Here is a 15,804-nt window from a genome sequence, read left to right on the forward strand (position 1 = left end):
AGAGTGGGCGCCATGGGGTCACGGGGTGGGGGCTGTGGGGGGGGGGTCACGGGGTGGGGGGGCTGTGGGTCAGGGTCACGGGTGGGGCTGGGGGCTGTGGTTGGGGGTCACGGGGTGGGGTGGGGGCCGTGGGGGGGTCACGGGGTGGGTGGGGGCTTTGGGGGGGTCACAGGGTGGGGTGGGGGAGGCTATGGGGGGGGTCACGGGGAGGGGTGGGGGCTGTGGGGGGGTCACGGGTGGGGTGGGGGCTGTGGGGGGTCACGGGGTGGGGGGGCTGTGGGGTGGGGGCTGTGGGGGGGTCACGGGGTGGGCTGTGGGGGGTCACGGGGTGGGCTGTGGGGTGTTCACGGGGTGGGGTGGGTGGGCTGTGGGGGGGTCACGGGGTGGGGTGGGTGGGCTGTGGGGGGGTCACGGGGTGGGGTGGGGCCTGTGGGGGGAGTCACGGGGTGTGGTGGGGCTGTGGGGGGGGTCACGGGGTGGGTGGGGCTGTGGGGGGGGGGGTCACGGGGTGGGGGGGGTCACGGGGTGGGGTGGGGCTGTGGGGGGGTCACGGGTGGGGTGGGGCTGTGGGGGGTCACGGGGTGGGGGAGGTCACGGGGTGGGGGGGCTGTGGGGGGGTCACGGGGTGGGCTGTGGGGGGGTCACGGGGTGGGGTGGGTGGGCTGTGGGGGGATCACGGGGTGGGGTGGGTGGGCGGGGTCACGGGGTGGGGTGGGGCTGTGGGGGGGGTCACGGGGTGGGGGCTGTGGGGGGGTCACGGGGTGGGGGGGCTGTGGGGGGTCACGGGTGGGGTGGGTGGCTGTGGGGGGTCACGGGGTGGGGTGGGGCTGTGGGGGGGTCACGGGGTGGGGGGCTGTGGGGGGGTCACGGGGTGGGGGCTGTGGGGGGGGTCACGGGTGGGGGCTGTGGGGGGTCACGGAGTGGGGGCTGTGGGGGGGTCACGGGGTGGGGGCTGTGGGGGGGTCACGGGGGGGGCTGTGGGGGGTCACGGGTGGGGGGGCTGTGGGGGGGTCACGGAGTGGGGGGCTGCGGGGGGGTCACGGGGTGGGGCTGTGGGGGGGTCACGGGGTGGGGTGGGGGCTGTGGGGGGGTCACGGGGTGGGGGGGCTTTTTGGATTAGTTTTTGAATTTTTTGGGTGTAAAAAAAGGCATAAAAACCCGGAAATGGTCAAGGGTCAAAAACCGGAAGTGATGGGACTGACGGGTAATCAGGAGGAACCGGAAGTGATGGGGCGTGGCCGGAAGTAGTCGAGGGGCGGACACGTTGCTATGACAGCGGCGACCGGTCTGACAGCACAGAGAGAAAATGGTGAGAAATAAACAGAGAGAGAGAGTGTGTGTGAGAGAGAGTGTGAGAGAGAGTGAGTGTGAGAGAGAGTGAGTGAGAGAGAGAGTGTGAGAGAGAGTGAGTGTGAGAGTGTGAGTGTGAGAGAGTGAGTGAGTGAGAGAGAGAGTGAGAGAGTGAGTGTGAGAGAGTGAGATAGAGAGAGTGAGTGAGAGAGAGTGAGAGAGAGTGTGAGAGAGAGAGTGTGAGAGAGTGAGTGAGAGAGAGAGTGTGAGAGTGAGAGAGAGAGTGTGAGAGAGAGAGTGAGTGTGAGAGTGTGTGAGAGAGTGTGTGAGAGAGTGAGAGAGAGAGTGTGAGAGAGAGTGTGAGAGAGAGTGAGAGAGTGTGTGAGAGGAGTGAGAGAGAGAGTGTGAGAGAGTGTGTGTGAGAGAGAGAGTGTGTGAGTGAGTGTGAGATGAGGTGAGAGAGTGACGGACGGACGGAGAGAGAATGAAGCAGTGGAGCAGTTGGTGACGGTGGTGTCCTCCCAGATGCTGTCACGGGCCAAACCGGCGGTGAGTGGGGAGACAGCGCAGCCGGACAGGAGGCGGAGGAGAGGCAGGAAAATCCCCAAACTGGAGGAGTATCTCACAGCCAGAGATTACTGTGGGGCCCTGACCCTGCTCGAGGTCCGTCACTCACACTCACTCACTCACTCACTCACTCACACACACTCTCACACCCATTCACACTCTCACACACACTCTCACACTCACACATACTCACATGCGCAGACTCTCAAACTCCCTCACACACTCTCTGTTTTGCTCTCACACACTCTCTCACACACTCACATTCTCTGTCTCGCATACCCTCTGTTTCACACTCTCATTCTCCCTCTCTCACACAGTCTTACTGCCTCTTTCTCACACACACACTCACTCACACTCACTCTCACATACACAGACTCTCTTACACTCCCTCACACACTCTCAGTCTCGCGCTCACACACTCTCTCACACACTCTTTCTGTCTCACTCTCACACACTCTCTCATTCTTCCTCTCACTCTCACACAGTCTTACTGCCTCTATCTCACACACACTTACACTCTCTCTCACACACACACTCTGTCTGGCTCTCACACACTCACATTCTCTCTCACACACTCATATTCTCTCTCACACACACACTCTGTTTCCCTCACACACACACACAAACACACACTAATACAGAGTGTACAAGTGTGTGAGTGTGCAATAGTGTTCAAGGGTATGTGTGAGAGAGTGTATGAGAGAGAGCGTGAGTCTCACACTCTGCCCCATTTTTCCCCCCAGTTCAAGCGCCATGTGGGGGAGAAGGAGGATGATATTGATTTGTGGATGGGATACTGCGCTTTCCACCTTGGAGACTACAAGAGGGCAATGGAGGTAAGGGGCGCCCCTGCCCGCAGTGTGCCACTGGTGTGTGAGGACAATCTCACGGTCATTGAACATACGTTGCTACTCTACACCGGTGTCCTGACCAACACATCCCAGATATAATCGCTCGCTTCGTGGCTGTTTGTGGGACGTCGCTGTGTGCAAAATAGTCACTACGTAATAGTGAAGCACTTTGAGGCATCCTCCCAATGTGAAAGGTGCTCTAAGAATTAAATGAATCCCCCTCCCTCTGTGCTCCTTTCCTCCTCTGCCTCGCCCCCTCTATATCCTCATTATTATTATAATAAGGCCAATTTATTTATTCGTTTATTTTTTAAGGGATTATTACCCCCGGAAAGCGATCAGCGACTAACGACGGGTTCTTACTTACTGCTGATAAAAACAGAGGCATGTGTGTGTGTGGAGTAAGGTAACTTGTCCACCATTTCGCCCTGCCCGAAACCAGGTCATCTCGTTTGCGAGGCAAGGGCTCTAACCACTAGGTTAAGGGACTCCACATTTACTGTTACCGTACTTGCTTGTGTTTCAGGAGTATGAGTCTCTCACTAAGAAGGATGACTGTCACCCTGATGTCTGGGTTGACCTGGCCTGCACACACTTTTTCCTGGGGATGTACAAGGAGGCTGAGGAGGCCGCAACAAAAGGTCAGTGCGTACAATCTATCGGAGGCAGCAGCGTGATTGTGAGCGAGGGATTTTATTTGAGGGATTATTGGTCAGAAGAGAGAGAGAGTGAGAGAAACTCCCTTCTCTTTTCAAACAGCCCACGGGATCTTTAATGTCCACCTGAACAGGCAGACGGGGAGTGAGGTTTAACGTGTCATTTGAATGACGTCACTTACAACATTACAACACTCCCCCCAGCGCTGCATTGGAGTGTCAGCTCAGACCATGAGTTTGTATCGTTGTTTTGTTACCTGTGATTCCTGTGTCTTTCAGCTCCTAAAAGTCGGCTTCAGAATCGGCTGTTATTTCACCTGGCTCACAAGGTAAGTTATAGTGTTCCTTGTTCTTGGTCTTTCACATCAGGAGGATGTCTCAAAGCTCTTCACAGGACATACTGGAAAGTGTAGTGACTGTGGGTATAGTAGGCAAATGCAGCAGCTAATTTGTTCTCAAATATCTCACAAACAGCCGTGGATCGAGTGACCAATTTTATTTGGGGGATTGTCAGTCAGGACAACAGGGAGAGAATCTCTCTTCTCTTTTTACCACCAGCGCCTGCGGGGAGCGTGAGGGCCCAATCACTGGTTGTCCAGAGCCTTGGGACGTCCTCCCAACATATAAAGCGCTTCACAAATGTAATTTGTTGTGGTATAAATAAATGCAAGTTGTTGTAGTTGCCACCTGGGAGTCAGAGAGGGTGTGATTCCCCATTAAACCCTTCGGGGGGGCTGTTGCTCTTGGAGCCTGATGTAAAGAGAAGTGAGTTTCTTTCTCTCCCCCAGTGCCCTGACCAACAATCCCCCACTTCACATCCCTCAGTCACTTCACGACGGTCTGTGGGACGTCGCTGTGCGCAGTTTGGCTGCCGCCTTCGTCAACAAAACACGCAGTCAATTCATCTGATAGTAGATAATAATCCTTTGGTACAGCACCTTTCACGTTGGGAGGACGTCCTAAAGTGCTTCACAGGATTTACCATAAAGTGGAGTGACTTGTAGACTAACTCGGCAGACAATTTGCGCACATCAACGTCACACAGCCATAAAGTTAAAACATGAAGCGTTTTGTGTCATCCTCCCGACTTGAAAGGAGCTGAATAATACTACTAATAATAATCCTTTGCATTTGATACGGCACCTTATCACGTCTTCGAGACTTCTCAAAGCGCTTCACAAAATATACTGTAAAGTGGAGTGACTATATTTTGTGGGTGAAACGCGGCAGCCAATTGCGCACAGCAGCGTCCCACAAACAGTCATGGATTGAGGGAACAAATCATTATTATTTTGGGACGAAGGAATTATTACCCCTGGAAAGCGATCCTCCAATCGGCTAATAACTGGGTTCCTACTGACTGCTGGTAAACAGAGGCGTTTAGCGAGGCTTGGAGCAAGGAAACTTGCCTAAGGTTTCACCCTGCCCGGGAATCAAACCCAGATCTCTCGCTTGCGAGGCGAGGGCTCTAATCCCTGAGCTAAAGGACTCCTCCTAATGATCAAACCCGAAGACAATTATTCTTATAGTTATTGTATTATTATTATTCATTTGGATTCTGTTGTGCTCACTCCAGTTCAGTGATGAGAAAAGGCTGATGAATTATCACCAGAATCTGCAGGACATCACTGAGGACCAGCTCAGCCTGGCTTCCATCCATTACATGCGCTCCCACTACCAGGAGGCCATCGATATCTACAAGCGCATTCTGCTCGATAACAGGTAACCCTTCACCCTGATTATAGAACCACATATGACTTACAGGGATTACCGGTGTCAGCCTGGCTCACTCACACACTCTCTGGCCTCCGAGGCACAAGGTTGTGTGTTCAAGTCAGAGTCTCTGAGCTCACAGTCTTAAGCCCGAGAGCTCCACCTGGCACCGAGAGCCGATCAGGAGAGCGTCACTGGGATGACCAAAGGCACGATCAAAGAGGTGGGTCTTGCGATGGACATTGAGGGAGGGAGGGAGAGCTCAGTGATGTCCCACAGACAGCCATATAAATGCAAGTCCTGGTGACGCTATGGAGGCGCTATGTAAAGATTATTATTAATAATAAGTTGTGGTTGTTTTGTAGGGAGTTCATGGCTCTGAATGTGTACGTGGCTCTGTGCTATTACAAACTGGATTATTACGATGTGTCCCAGGAGGTGCTGGCGGTTTATCTCCAGCATTTCCCCGACAGCACCATCGCTCTCAACCTGAAAGCCTGCAACCACTTCCGTCTGTACAACGGCAAGGCAGCTGAGGTACACACACCTCAACAACAACCACAACAACTTGCATTTCCACACAGGGTAGAGTTTTGGGACCACTTAACAGTGGCGGAGCCCAAAGCTGAACTGGGGAGGAGGGGGAGGAGCCCAGTCGTAAACACAGTCGCAGAGGAAGATGTTCAGACAAAATCTGAAAATGGCGAAGGAGGGATTAAGGGGAGAGAGTGACAAGAGTTTCAGGGCGCAGTAGCTGAAAGCACGGCTACCGATGGGCATGAGGGACATGCAGGAGGTCGGAGCCAGTCCAGCGGGGCCAGCGGATGGTGGGTTACGGAGCGAGCAGGTCAGAGAGGTAGGGAAGTGCCAGGGCATTAAGGGATTTGTGTCTCGTTTGAGTGAGAGTATCTTGAAGTCAATCCCTTCTGTGATAGGGAGCAGTGGAGACCTGCGAGGGTTGGGGTGATGGGGTACAGAGTAACAATCCGCTAACACAATGGGTCACTTACTTTATATCTGTCTGGGGGATTAGTGGGGTGGTGGGTGGGGCAGGAGCGGGTCAGAGAGGTCGGGAGGGGCCGGGGCCTGAAGGGTCAGTAAATTTGAAGCCGGGGGCGAACGTCAGTGTTGGGGCTGAAGTGTGTGGACTGTGCCCCTGTGTGCTGGGGAGAGACTCAGTGAGTGTGCATGTGGCTGGGCTGGTGTGTGTGTGTCGCTGTGGGGTGTGTGTGTGTGTGGCTAGCGTGTGTGTGTGGCTGGTGTGTGTATGTGGTTGGTGTGTGTGTGTGGCTGGTGTGTGTGTGTGTGTGTGTGTGGCTGGTGTATGTGTTGCTGTGGTGTGTTTTGGGTGTGTGTGTGGCTGTGGGGTGTGTGTATGTGGCTGTGGGGGGTGTGTCGCTGTGGGGAGTGTGTCGCTGTGGGGGGTGTGTCGCTGTGGGGGGTGTGTTGGGGGGGGGTGGGGGGTGTCGCTGTGGGGGAGGTGTGTCGTTGTGGGGGGCTATGAACATGATGTGCTGTGTGCTGCCCACAGGCTGAGCTGAAGAACCTGATGGACATCGCATCTCCGGTCTTTGATTTTGCCAAAGAGCTGATTAAACACAACCTGGTGGGTGCTGGGCCGGGGTGGGGCCGGGCCGGGGTGGGGCGGGGCAGGGACGGGACTGGGGAGGGCGGGATCTTGTTTGGGTGGGCAGGGCCTTGGTTAAGAGGGGAGGGGCATAACCAGGAGGGGCAAGTCAGGGTCTCACAGGGGCGGGGCCAGGGGAGAAACATGGCCACAATCACTTATTTACCATCACAGTCGCCCCCCCCCCCCACACACACACACACACTCACAGAGTTTGTCGGAGTCTTTGTCGTGTGTGAGTCTCTGTCACTCTCTCTCTCTGTGATGGCTGTCACTCTCTTTGTGTGATGTCTGTCACTCTCTCTGATGTCTGTCACTCTCTCTGTTTGATGTCTGTCACTCTCTGTGTGTGATGTCTGTCACTATCTGTGTGATTTCTGTCACTATCTCTCTGTGTGTGATGTCTGTCACTATCTCTCTGTGTGTGATGTCTGTCACTCTCTGTGTGTGATGTCTGTCACTCTCTGTGTGTGATGTCTGTCACTATCTCTGTGTGTGTGATGTGTGTCACGCTCTCTCTCTGTGATGACTGTCACTCTCTCTCTGCGGTGACTCAGGTGGTTTTCCGAGGAGGGGCCGGGGCCCTACAGATCCTCCCTCCCCTCATCGACGTCATTCCTGAAGCCAGGCTCAACCTGGTCATCTATTACCTGCGGCAGGGTGAGTATCGCCCTTCCAGCACAGCGCCTCAGAGCACTGCCCAGTGCTGGGGTTGGACACTCAGCAGAAAAGAAGAGGGAGGTAACAACAGGGATTTGGAGAGGTACTCGCCCATACCCATTGGGTAAGAGCAGGTGGAGTGGGACTGATTGGGTATCTCTTCCAAAGAGCCGGCATAGACACGATGGGCCGAATGGCCTCCTTCTGGGCTGTAATATTCTATGACTGTACAGTGACCCTGGGCGCTGTGGAAGCGGTGCGTCTTAAAGTGGGTTTTAAGGATAGATAAAGGGAGGTGGAGGAGTAGAGGTGGAGGGGTAGAGCCACGGAGTTGGTCTATGATGGTGCGTGGACCAAGGGAACAACGGGTCCCGTCTGCACCCTATTCAGGTGGACATTAAAGATCTCCCACTGAGCTGTTGGAAAGGAGATGGGAGTTTTTTTCTCTCTCCTGGTGTCCTGGCCAACAGTCCGCCAGGTAAAATCTCTCGCTCACTTCGCGGCTGTTTGTGGGACATTGCTATGTGCAAATTGGCTCCAAAACATAAACTCTACATGTGACAGTGTTTACTGTGAGGCCCTTTGATGTTTCAACAAATGATTCTCTTACAGATGATGTACAGGAAGCGTATAACCTCATTAAAGATCTGGAGCCAACGACACCTCAGGTAAAACATGCGTCCAACCGATGGGTTTCCGTGTGTGACACACCCGGCCGGTCACGGTGACGGGTGTCCGTGTGGGTCAGACACCCGGCCGGTCACGGTGACGGGTGTCCGTGTGGGTTAGACACCCGGCTGGTCACGGTGACTGGTTTCCGTGTGTGTCAGACACCCGACTGGTCACGGTGACGGGTTTCTGTGTGTATCAGACACCCGACTGGTCACGGTGACGGGTTTCTGTGTGTATCAGACACCCGGCTCAGGGATATAGTCTCATTTGTAAGGTACTAAGGTTTTCTTTCTCCCTCTGGCTAGGAATACATCCTGAAGGGTGTGGTGAATGCAGCTCTTGGACAGGAACAAGGTTCAGTGAGTAAAGTGGTTCAAAGCGCTTCACAGGATTCACTGTATTACTGTGTATTTTGTTGGCAAACCGAACCAAACCAGAGACCATCACAGAGGGGGCACTCGATTCCGACAGTCTGTTGCCAAGAATGTCACTCGACTCAACTCATCTCCAAGGAGATCTCTCTTACTCCTCCCCCACACACCCGAGGAGGAGAGGCACTAGTTGGTTATTTGACAACGTGGGTTTGAGCCTCACTGGGGGGAAATGGCAGGTACCAGAAACTCCCTCTGAGCTTCCTGGTGGGCAACACACTCAGCCTGAAATATGTCCATCTCCCTCCCTGCCCACAGCTCGGCCACACATCGAGGTTTGCTCCTGGATTACCTCTTACCACTACTGACCACCGTCCTCTCTCTCTCTCTCTTTCCACAGCGCGAACATCTGAAGATCGCACAGCAGTACTTCCAGCTGGTGGGGGGGTCAGCCAGCGAGTGTGGTAAGTCACTGCCTGGCCAGAGAGCAGTGTGTGAGCATGGGGGTGGGGCCAGGAGGGTAGGGTTGGGGCCAGACGGGTGAGAGTGGGGCCAGGAAGGTGAGGGTCGGGCCAGGTGGGTGAGGGTGGGGCCGGGCAGGTGGGGGTGGGGCCAGTCCACTGGAGGCAGAGCCAAGTCATTGGGTGGGGGGGAGAGCGAGGCCACTGGGATTAGGGCCAGGCTGCTGGGGGTGTTGGGAGGGTGTCACAGCTAACCTGTGGTTGTGTTACAGACACCATCCCCGGACGCCAGTGTATGGCCTCCTGTTTTTTTCTGCTGAAGCAGTTTGAGGATGTTCTGATTTACCTGAACTCTGTCAAGGTCAGCCCCAGCTCAGCCCCATCCCAGCTCAGCCCCAGCCCCAGCTCAGCCCCATCCCAGCTCCGCCCCAGCCCCAGCTCAGCCCCAGCTCAGCCCCATCCCAGCTCCACCCCAGATCAGCCACAGCCCCAGCTCCGCCCCAGCTCAGCCCCATCCCAGCTCAGCCCCAGCTCAGCCCCATCCCAGCTCAGCCCCAGTCCCAGCCCCAGCTCAGCCTCAGCTCAGCCCCAGCACAGCCCCAGCCCCAACTCAGCCCCAGCCCCAACTCAGCCCCAGCCCCATTTCAGCCCCAGCTCAGCCTCAGCCCCAGCTCAGCCCCAGCCCCAACTCAGCCCCAGCCCCAACTCAGCCCCAGCCCCATTTCAGCCCCAGCTCAGCCTCAGCCCCAGCTCAGCCCCAGCCCCAGTTCTGCCCCAGCCCCAGCTCACACAACAGTCTGTTTTATTGTCCTTTACCTCCTCCCCACCTCCCACCATTCACATGTGAAAAGTTACATCCATATGGTATGGATACAGGTCATTCCCCCCAATGCTCGGGTCATGACCCAACTGTGCAGCGCCTTGGGACGTCCTCCTGACGTGAAAGGCGCTTTATAAATGGAATCTTGTTGTTGTTGTATTCCCACCAACCAGCCCATAACAGCCTTCTATTCCCCTCTCCCATACCCCCAATTCCCCTCTCCCACACCCCTCTATTCCCCCTTCCTTTACCCCTCTATTCCCCTCTCCTTTACCCCTCTATTCCCCTCTCCTTTACCCCTCTATTCCCCTCTCCTTTACCCCTCTATTCCCCTCTCCTTCACCCCTCTATTCCCCTCTCCTTTACCCCTCTATTCCCCTCTCCTTCACCCCTCTATTCCCCTCTCCTTCACCCCTCTATTCCCCTCTCCTTCACCCCTCTATTCCCCTCTCCCGCACCCCTCTATCTCCCCCCCCCCCCCCCACACCCCTCTATTCCCCTCTCCCACACCTCGGTTCCTGGGCTATAAATACACACCGTGAAGCTCTTTGAGACATTGTATAAAATGTGAGGACCGCTCTTGTCGTTCTGCTGTGTGGTGTGTTGTGGTGAAGAGAGTGGTTGAGCCTTACACCTGTACCTGTGTGACTGTGTGACTGTGTTTCCTCTCAGAGCTACTTCTATAACGATGATCTCTTCAACTTCAACTATGCCCAAGCCAAAGCAGCCGTGGGGAACTTCAAGGAGGCTGAGGAGGTAGGTGTCAGGCACTCATCATTCAAGTTCGCTCACTCGCGCTTTCGCTTCCAAATCAGAAGGTTGTGGGTTCAAGCCCCTGCATCAGGGACTTTGAGCTCATAGGCTGGGTTGCTCCAACGCAGTGCTGGTTAAACTCAGGTGCCATCTTTTTCTGTCCGTATAATGGGATCTTTTACGTCCTTATATTTGTTAGAGCCTTATCACGTCATCAAGACGTCTCAAAGCGCTTCACACGGTACACTGTAAAGTGACTGTATTTTGTGGATGAATGTGGCAGCCAGTTTTGCTCACAGCAACATCCCACAACCAGTCGTGGAATGACAGATCAATTTTATTTGGGGGATTGTCAGCCAGGAAACTGGGAGAGAGAAACTCCCTTCTCTTATCGAATATCACCGCAGGATCTTTAATGTCCACCTGAACAGGCAGACAGACCTCGAAGGACAGCACCTCAAATAATGCAACACACTCCCCAGCACTGCACTGGAGCATCAACTTAGACTGTGTGAGCTCAAGTCCTCACATGGGGCTTGAATCCACAACCTTCTGACTCAGAAGCCAGTGTGCTGCCAACTGAGCCAGGGTGACACGTCACATTCTCTCTGGAGAACTTTTGATGCTATAGGCACAATATCATTATTAAGCTTATTACATTAAACGTTGTGTGATCACACTGAGTGTTTAGATGTAAGGTGCTGCACAGTGGAACAGGCAATGTGTATGAACAAGGCAAGGGATCGGGTGGTGATATAAGCTCTTGGCTGAGAGACCGTCTCTACGGGGAGTCCTGTAGCTCAGTGGTTAGAGCACTCGCTTTGCAAGTGAGAGACCTGAGTTCAATTCCAGGCAGAGGGCGAATCCTTGGGCAAGTTTCCTTACTCCACACAGAGCCTAATAATAATCCCTCCAAAACCAAAAACAATAATAAATTGGTCATTTTCAATCTACGGCTGTTTGTGGGACATTGCTGTGCGCAATTGGCTGCCGCGTTCGCCCACAAATATACAGTCAATTCACTTTACAGTGTGTTCTGTGAAGCGCTTTGGGACGTCCTCCCGACGGGAAAAGCGCTACATCAAATGCAAGGATTATTATTATTATTATTATATTACGTGAAACTGCTGAACAGCTCAAGGCTATTTGGTTGTGACAAGTAGATCAGAATTTCCAGCAATAATGTTGTCCATGATATCTGGTCCTTATTCTTCATCTAACTCCCAATGTCATGGTTAGGGTTAGCTCACAATAACACAGCGCTCCTCACGCAGAGTAGGGTCTCAGAGCCCTTAGCAGTGGCAGAGCCGGGGAGGAAGGAGGTGACCGTAAGCACAGTCAAAGAGGCAGGTCTTCAGGCGTGACCTAAAAAAGGGGAAGGAAGGAGTAAGGCGGAGGGATTGAGGGAGAGAGCGACAGAATCTCAGGGCGTAGTGGCTGGAAGTGTGGCCGCCGATGGTGGAGCCAAGGGTGCGAGGGACATGCAGGAGACCAGAGGCAGCCGAGCGATGGAATGCGGAGTAAGCAGGTGGAGAGGCATGTAACTAACACCCTGGGTCCTGCCCTGCCTGGCCTGCTGCCTCCTCGGGGGGATCCTACAGTGTTACAACACGGAGACTCCCTTCTGCCTTATTGAGTCCAATGTTGTGGAATTCCACCCAGTGAGATTGACACTCAGTCACTCACACGCTAACTGAGGCTGAAGGTTGTGGGTGTGAACACCACGGGGCTTTGGACTCAGACAGTGTAGATACATTAAACATGGCTGAAAGTCTGGTCAAAGAGGAATGTCTGAGGTGATTTTGAACGAGGTGAGGGAAGGTGTGAGATGAAGGGATTGTGGGATGGAGTTCCAGAGAATGGATCCATGTCTAACTTGTGCCTGTTTCTCCCCAGGTTTTCCAGCTGATCCAGAGTGAGAAACTGAAGAATGACTACACGTACCTCAGCTGGTTGGCTCGTTGCTGTGAGTGATATTTAGGATGTCTCAGGAGCTCAGCCGGGGCTGTGTGGGGTCAGGGAAGGGAAAACTAGCCTGGCTTCCTGCTCCTGGTCCCACTAGAGCATCTTCTATTGGTTGGGGTTGCTGAGCGAGCACCAGCCGGCTTCAAGTCCCCAGCCTTATCCACCCTATCATTGATATGGGAGCTTTCAGACGATCTGGCCCTGATAATGTGTCTCTGTGTGTATCCCTCTCCCCCTTCAAGCCTCTAACCTTGCATTCGATATCGGTCAAATTACGTCTTCGAGAAGTCTCAAAGTGCTTCATAGGATATACTGTAAAGTGTAGTGACTGTATATTTTGAGAGCGAAACGCAGCTCTCAATTGCACACAACAGCGTCCCATACAAACCCAGGTCTTTTGCTCGAGAGGCGAGTGCTCTAACCACTGAGCTACAGTTTTCACTCCCAGATGGTTAGGATATGGATATGCGAGGAGCAGTGATTGAGGCCGAATCCATACTGGTCTTGAAGAGGGGAACTGGACAAATAGCTAAGAAAGGTCAGCTACAGGGGTGTGGGGAAAGGACGGGGAAGTGGGACTGAAAGGATTGCTCTTGCAGGAGTCAGCACAGACACGCTGGCCCGAATGGCTTCTTCTGGGCTGTAAATTTTTATGGTTTGATATGTCCTGCCGACAATTCCCCCAATAAAATTGTGAGTTCACTTCACAGCTGTTTGCGGCTTTTGGGTTCGCCCACAAAATACAGTCATTGTACTTTACACTGAATCCTACGAAGGGCTTTGTATGAAGATGTCCTCCATACATGAAAAGTCCTGGATCACTGCTATTGTCAGGATTATTGCTATTGTACAGTAATGATTGTTACAAACCTCACAGACATTATGAACAAGAAGCCGAGGCTGGCCTGGGAGCTTTACCTGAAGATGGAAACCTCTGGGGAGTCCTTCAGCCTCCTGCAGCTCATAGCCAACGACTGCTACAAAGTGAGTGGAAATTGTGCCTCGAGGCTTAGAAATGTGTCACAAGACGGTGGGTTCAAGCTGGATATCAGCTCCAGGGGATAGGGCAGGATTGTGGGTTTGAACGTCAGCTTGCTCTGAGACCTGGTGCAGACTTGATGGCCCAAATGGCCTCTTTCTACGCTTTAAACGTTCTATTTTTATTCAGGGAATTATTAGCCACAAGTAATACCGTGAGAATGTGAGTCACTGAGCCACAAGCTGACACCTCTCTCTCGCTCTCCCACAGATGGGACAGTTCTATTACTCAGCTAAAGCCTTTGATGTGCTGGAGCGCTTGGACCCGAATCCGGAATACTGGGAAGGCAAGCGAGGAGCATGTGTGGGCATCTTCCAGATGATCGTCGCTGCACGGGAACCCAAGTGAGTCTCAGCAGCGCTTTCCCAGCGGGAAGCTTACTGGACAATAATTAATTAATGCTCTGGATGCCGAGCTAAGGCCGGGCTGTCAGCTCAGAGTCCCGATGTTGGGCTTGAACTCAGTGCTCAACAACAACAAATTTGTATCACGCCTTTCACATCAGGAAGACATCCCAAGGAGCTGGACAGGGTTTACATCCGAGCTGGGAGTTGGAGGGCAAGAGGAGGAGGGAAGGTGACCGAAGATCCGGTCAAAGAGGAAGGTCTTGGGACTGAAGTAGGCAAGGGATGGGCAGTGCAGAGGGGCTCTAGGATGGGGGCAGAAAGGCTGAAGGCCCAACTGTCAACGGTGGAGCAGGCCAGTGCCAGCCAAGCAGAGGAAGGCAATAGGTTGGTGAAGCTTTAATAGGTCCCAGAGATGATGATGATAATAATAATAATAATAATCCTTCCATTTGATATAGCGCTTTTCACGTCTTCTCGACGTCTCAAAGCGCTTCACAGAATATACTGTAAAGTGAATTGACTGTATATTTGTGGGCGAACGCGGCAGCCAATTGTGCACATCAGCGTCTGTCCCACAAACAGTCGTGGATTGAAATGACCAATTTATTATTTTTGTTTTGGAGGGATTATTATTAGGCGTGTGGAGTAAGGAAACTTGCCCAAGGTATCGCCAATAGGGAGGAGCAAGACCATGGAAGGCTTTGAAGGTGAGGACAAGGATCCTGAACTTGATCCTCTGGGTGATGGGGAGGCAGTGAAGCTGGGCGAGGATGGGGGTGATCAGCTCATCAAGCTTAGTGCGAGGAAGCTCAGAGGAGAGAGTGCTAGCAACTGAGCTTACTCCCGTCAGAATCTTCCCACCACATGAGGGAGAGGGGAATAGAAGAGTAATGGAGGGGAAGGGGGAGACTTGTGCGGAGGTCTGGTTGGGCTGAGTGGCCTGTTTCCCTGCTGTACGCTCGGTGTAAATCAATGTGAATTCCATTACTTCCTCCTCCCAGGGAAACCATGCGGGAAGTTATCCATCTCCTGCGGAATACTGGCAATCCCCAGGTGGAGTACATTATCCGGACCCTGAAGAAGTGGGCCAAAGATAACAGAGTGGCCGTGTAGAGAACAGGCAGAGAGACCCCAGGTCCTGCTCGTTCCAGACGTGATCCAGGCCAAACAGTCATTGTTCCTTGTCTTTTAATAATTACTATTGTTACGTGGTCCACATCCTGTCCTACCTACATTATGGCTTCCCATATCGCTCTATCGCTCTCATTCTCTCTCTCTCTCTCATTCTCTCTCTCTCTGCCACGCGCTCTCTGTCTCGCTCGTTCTGTCATGCTTTTTCTCTCTCGCCTTCTTTCTCGTATTGTTTCTATTTTGTACACTTTCTCTCTTACCCTCTCTGTTTTACGTTCTTTCTGTGTCACAGTCTCTCTCTCTCTCTCTCTCTCTCTTTGTTGCTCTGAGAAAGCTCAGTTGTTGAAACTCTCTCCTCTTGAGTTTCCTCGCACTAAGCTCCGTGAGCTGATCACCCGCATCCTCCAGAGGATCCCATCCCCCAGAGGATCTTTGTCCTCACCTGTCTCTCCCTCTCTCTCTCTGTCGCGCTCTCTCAGTCGCGCTCTCTCTTCCCATCTCTATCTTTCTGTCAGTCTATCTCTCTCTGTCTAACGCTCTCCGAGTCTCTGGTGGAGCTCAGTAAGTTTCTGTCAAGTCTGTGTCAAGTCTCGTTCAGGTGCTGATCAGCTGACAGTCAATCCCAAGGTTTTACTTTCGCTTTAGAAGTTAAGACTTGTAAACTATTTATGTAAATAAAGCATTTATTTTTAACACATAAACTGTTGTGGAGGGTTTGCTTAATTGACAGACATTCTTGAATGTCATAATAACCCTTAGAATTATACAGCACAGAAGGAGGCCATTCGGTCCATTGTGTCTGTGCCGCTCTTTGAAAAGAGCTTCCAAATCAACCCCACTCCCCCACTCTCTCCTCATAGCCCTGATCAACCCCACTCCCC

The 15,804-nt window shown here is 53.2% G+C and overlaps 1 protein-coding gene across 6 annotated transcripts; it reads left to right on the forward strand.

Annotated features, from left to right (window-relative positions):
* The first annotated feature begins 1,175 nt into the window (after positions 1 to 1,175).
* Positions 1,176 to 15,624, forward strand: ttc26 (tetratricopeptide repeat domain 26). Of its 6 annotated transcripts, none has more exons than XM_042345006.1 (18): positions 1,176 to 1,309; positions 1,816 to 1,839; positions 2,601 to 2,693; positions 3,235 to 3,349; positions 3,644 to 3,693; positions 4,941 to 5,086; positions 5,443 to 5,614; positions 6,609 to 6,683; positions 7,262 to 7,364; positions 7,977 to 8,032; positions 8,342 to 8,395; positions 8,808 to 8,871; positions 9,141 to 9,229; positions 10,361 to 10,444; positions 12,338 to 12,407; positions 13,284 to 13,390; positions 13,656 to 13,789; positions 14,794 to 15,624. In XM_042345006.1, the coding sequence occupies exons 1-18, from the start codon at positions 1,307 to 1,309 to the stop codon at positions 14,903 to 14,905; spliced, it is 1,551 nt and encodes a 516-aa protein (XP_042200940.1). In that variant the 5' UTR covers positions 1,176 to 1,306; the 3' UTR covers positions 14,906 to 15,624. The 6 variants fall into 6 exon arrangements, with proteins under 6 accessions (XP_042200940.1, XP_007908337.1, XP_007908335.1 ...); XM_007910144.2 differs by having other exon boundaries at positions 1,177 to 1,309; positions 1,816 to 1,953; XM_007910146.2 differs by lacking the exon at positions 1,816 to 1,839.
* Positions 15,625 to 15,804: the final 180 nt, after the last annotated feature.

Source organism: Callorhinchus milii, unplaced genomic scaffold, assembly GCF_018977255.1.
Source record: "Callorhinchus milii isolate IMCB2004 unplaced genomic scaffold, IMCB_Cmil_1.0 Scaffold31, whole genome shotgun sequence".
Classification (NCBI taxonomy): Eukaryota; Metazoa; Chordata; class Chondrichthyes; order Chimaeriformes; family Callorhinchidae; genus Callorhinchus; species Callorhinchus milii.

Coding starts and splice junctions, on each gene's coding strand:
- ttc26 (XM_007910144.2), top strand. Junction 1,954..2,600: donor GGGCCCTGACCCTGCTCGAG/GTCCGTCACTCA, acceptor TTTTCCCCCCAG/TTCAAGCGCCATGTGGGGGA. Junction 3,694..4,940: donor TATTTCACCTGGCTCACAAG/GTAAGTTATAGT, acceptor TGCTCACTCCAG/TTCAGTGATGAGAAAAGGCT.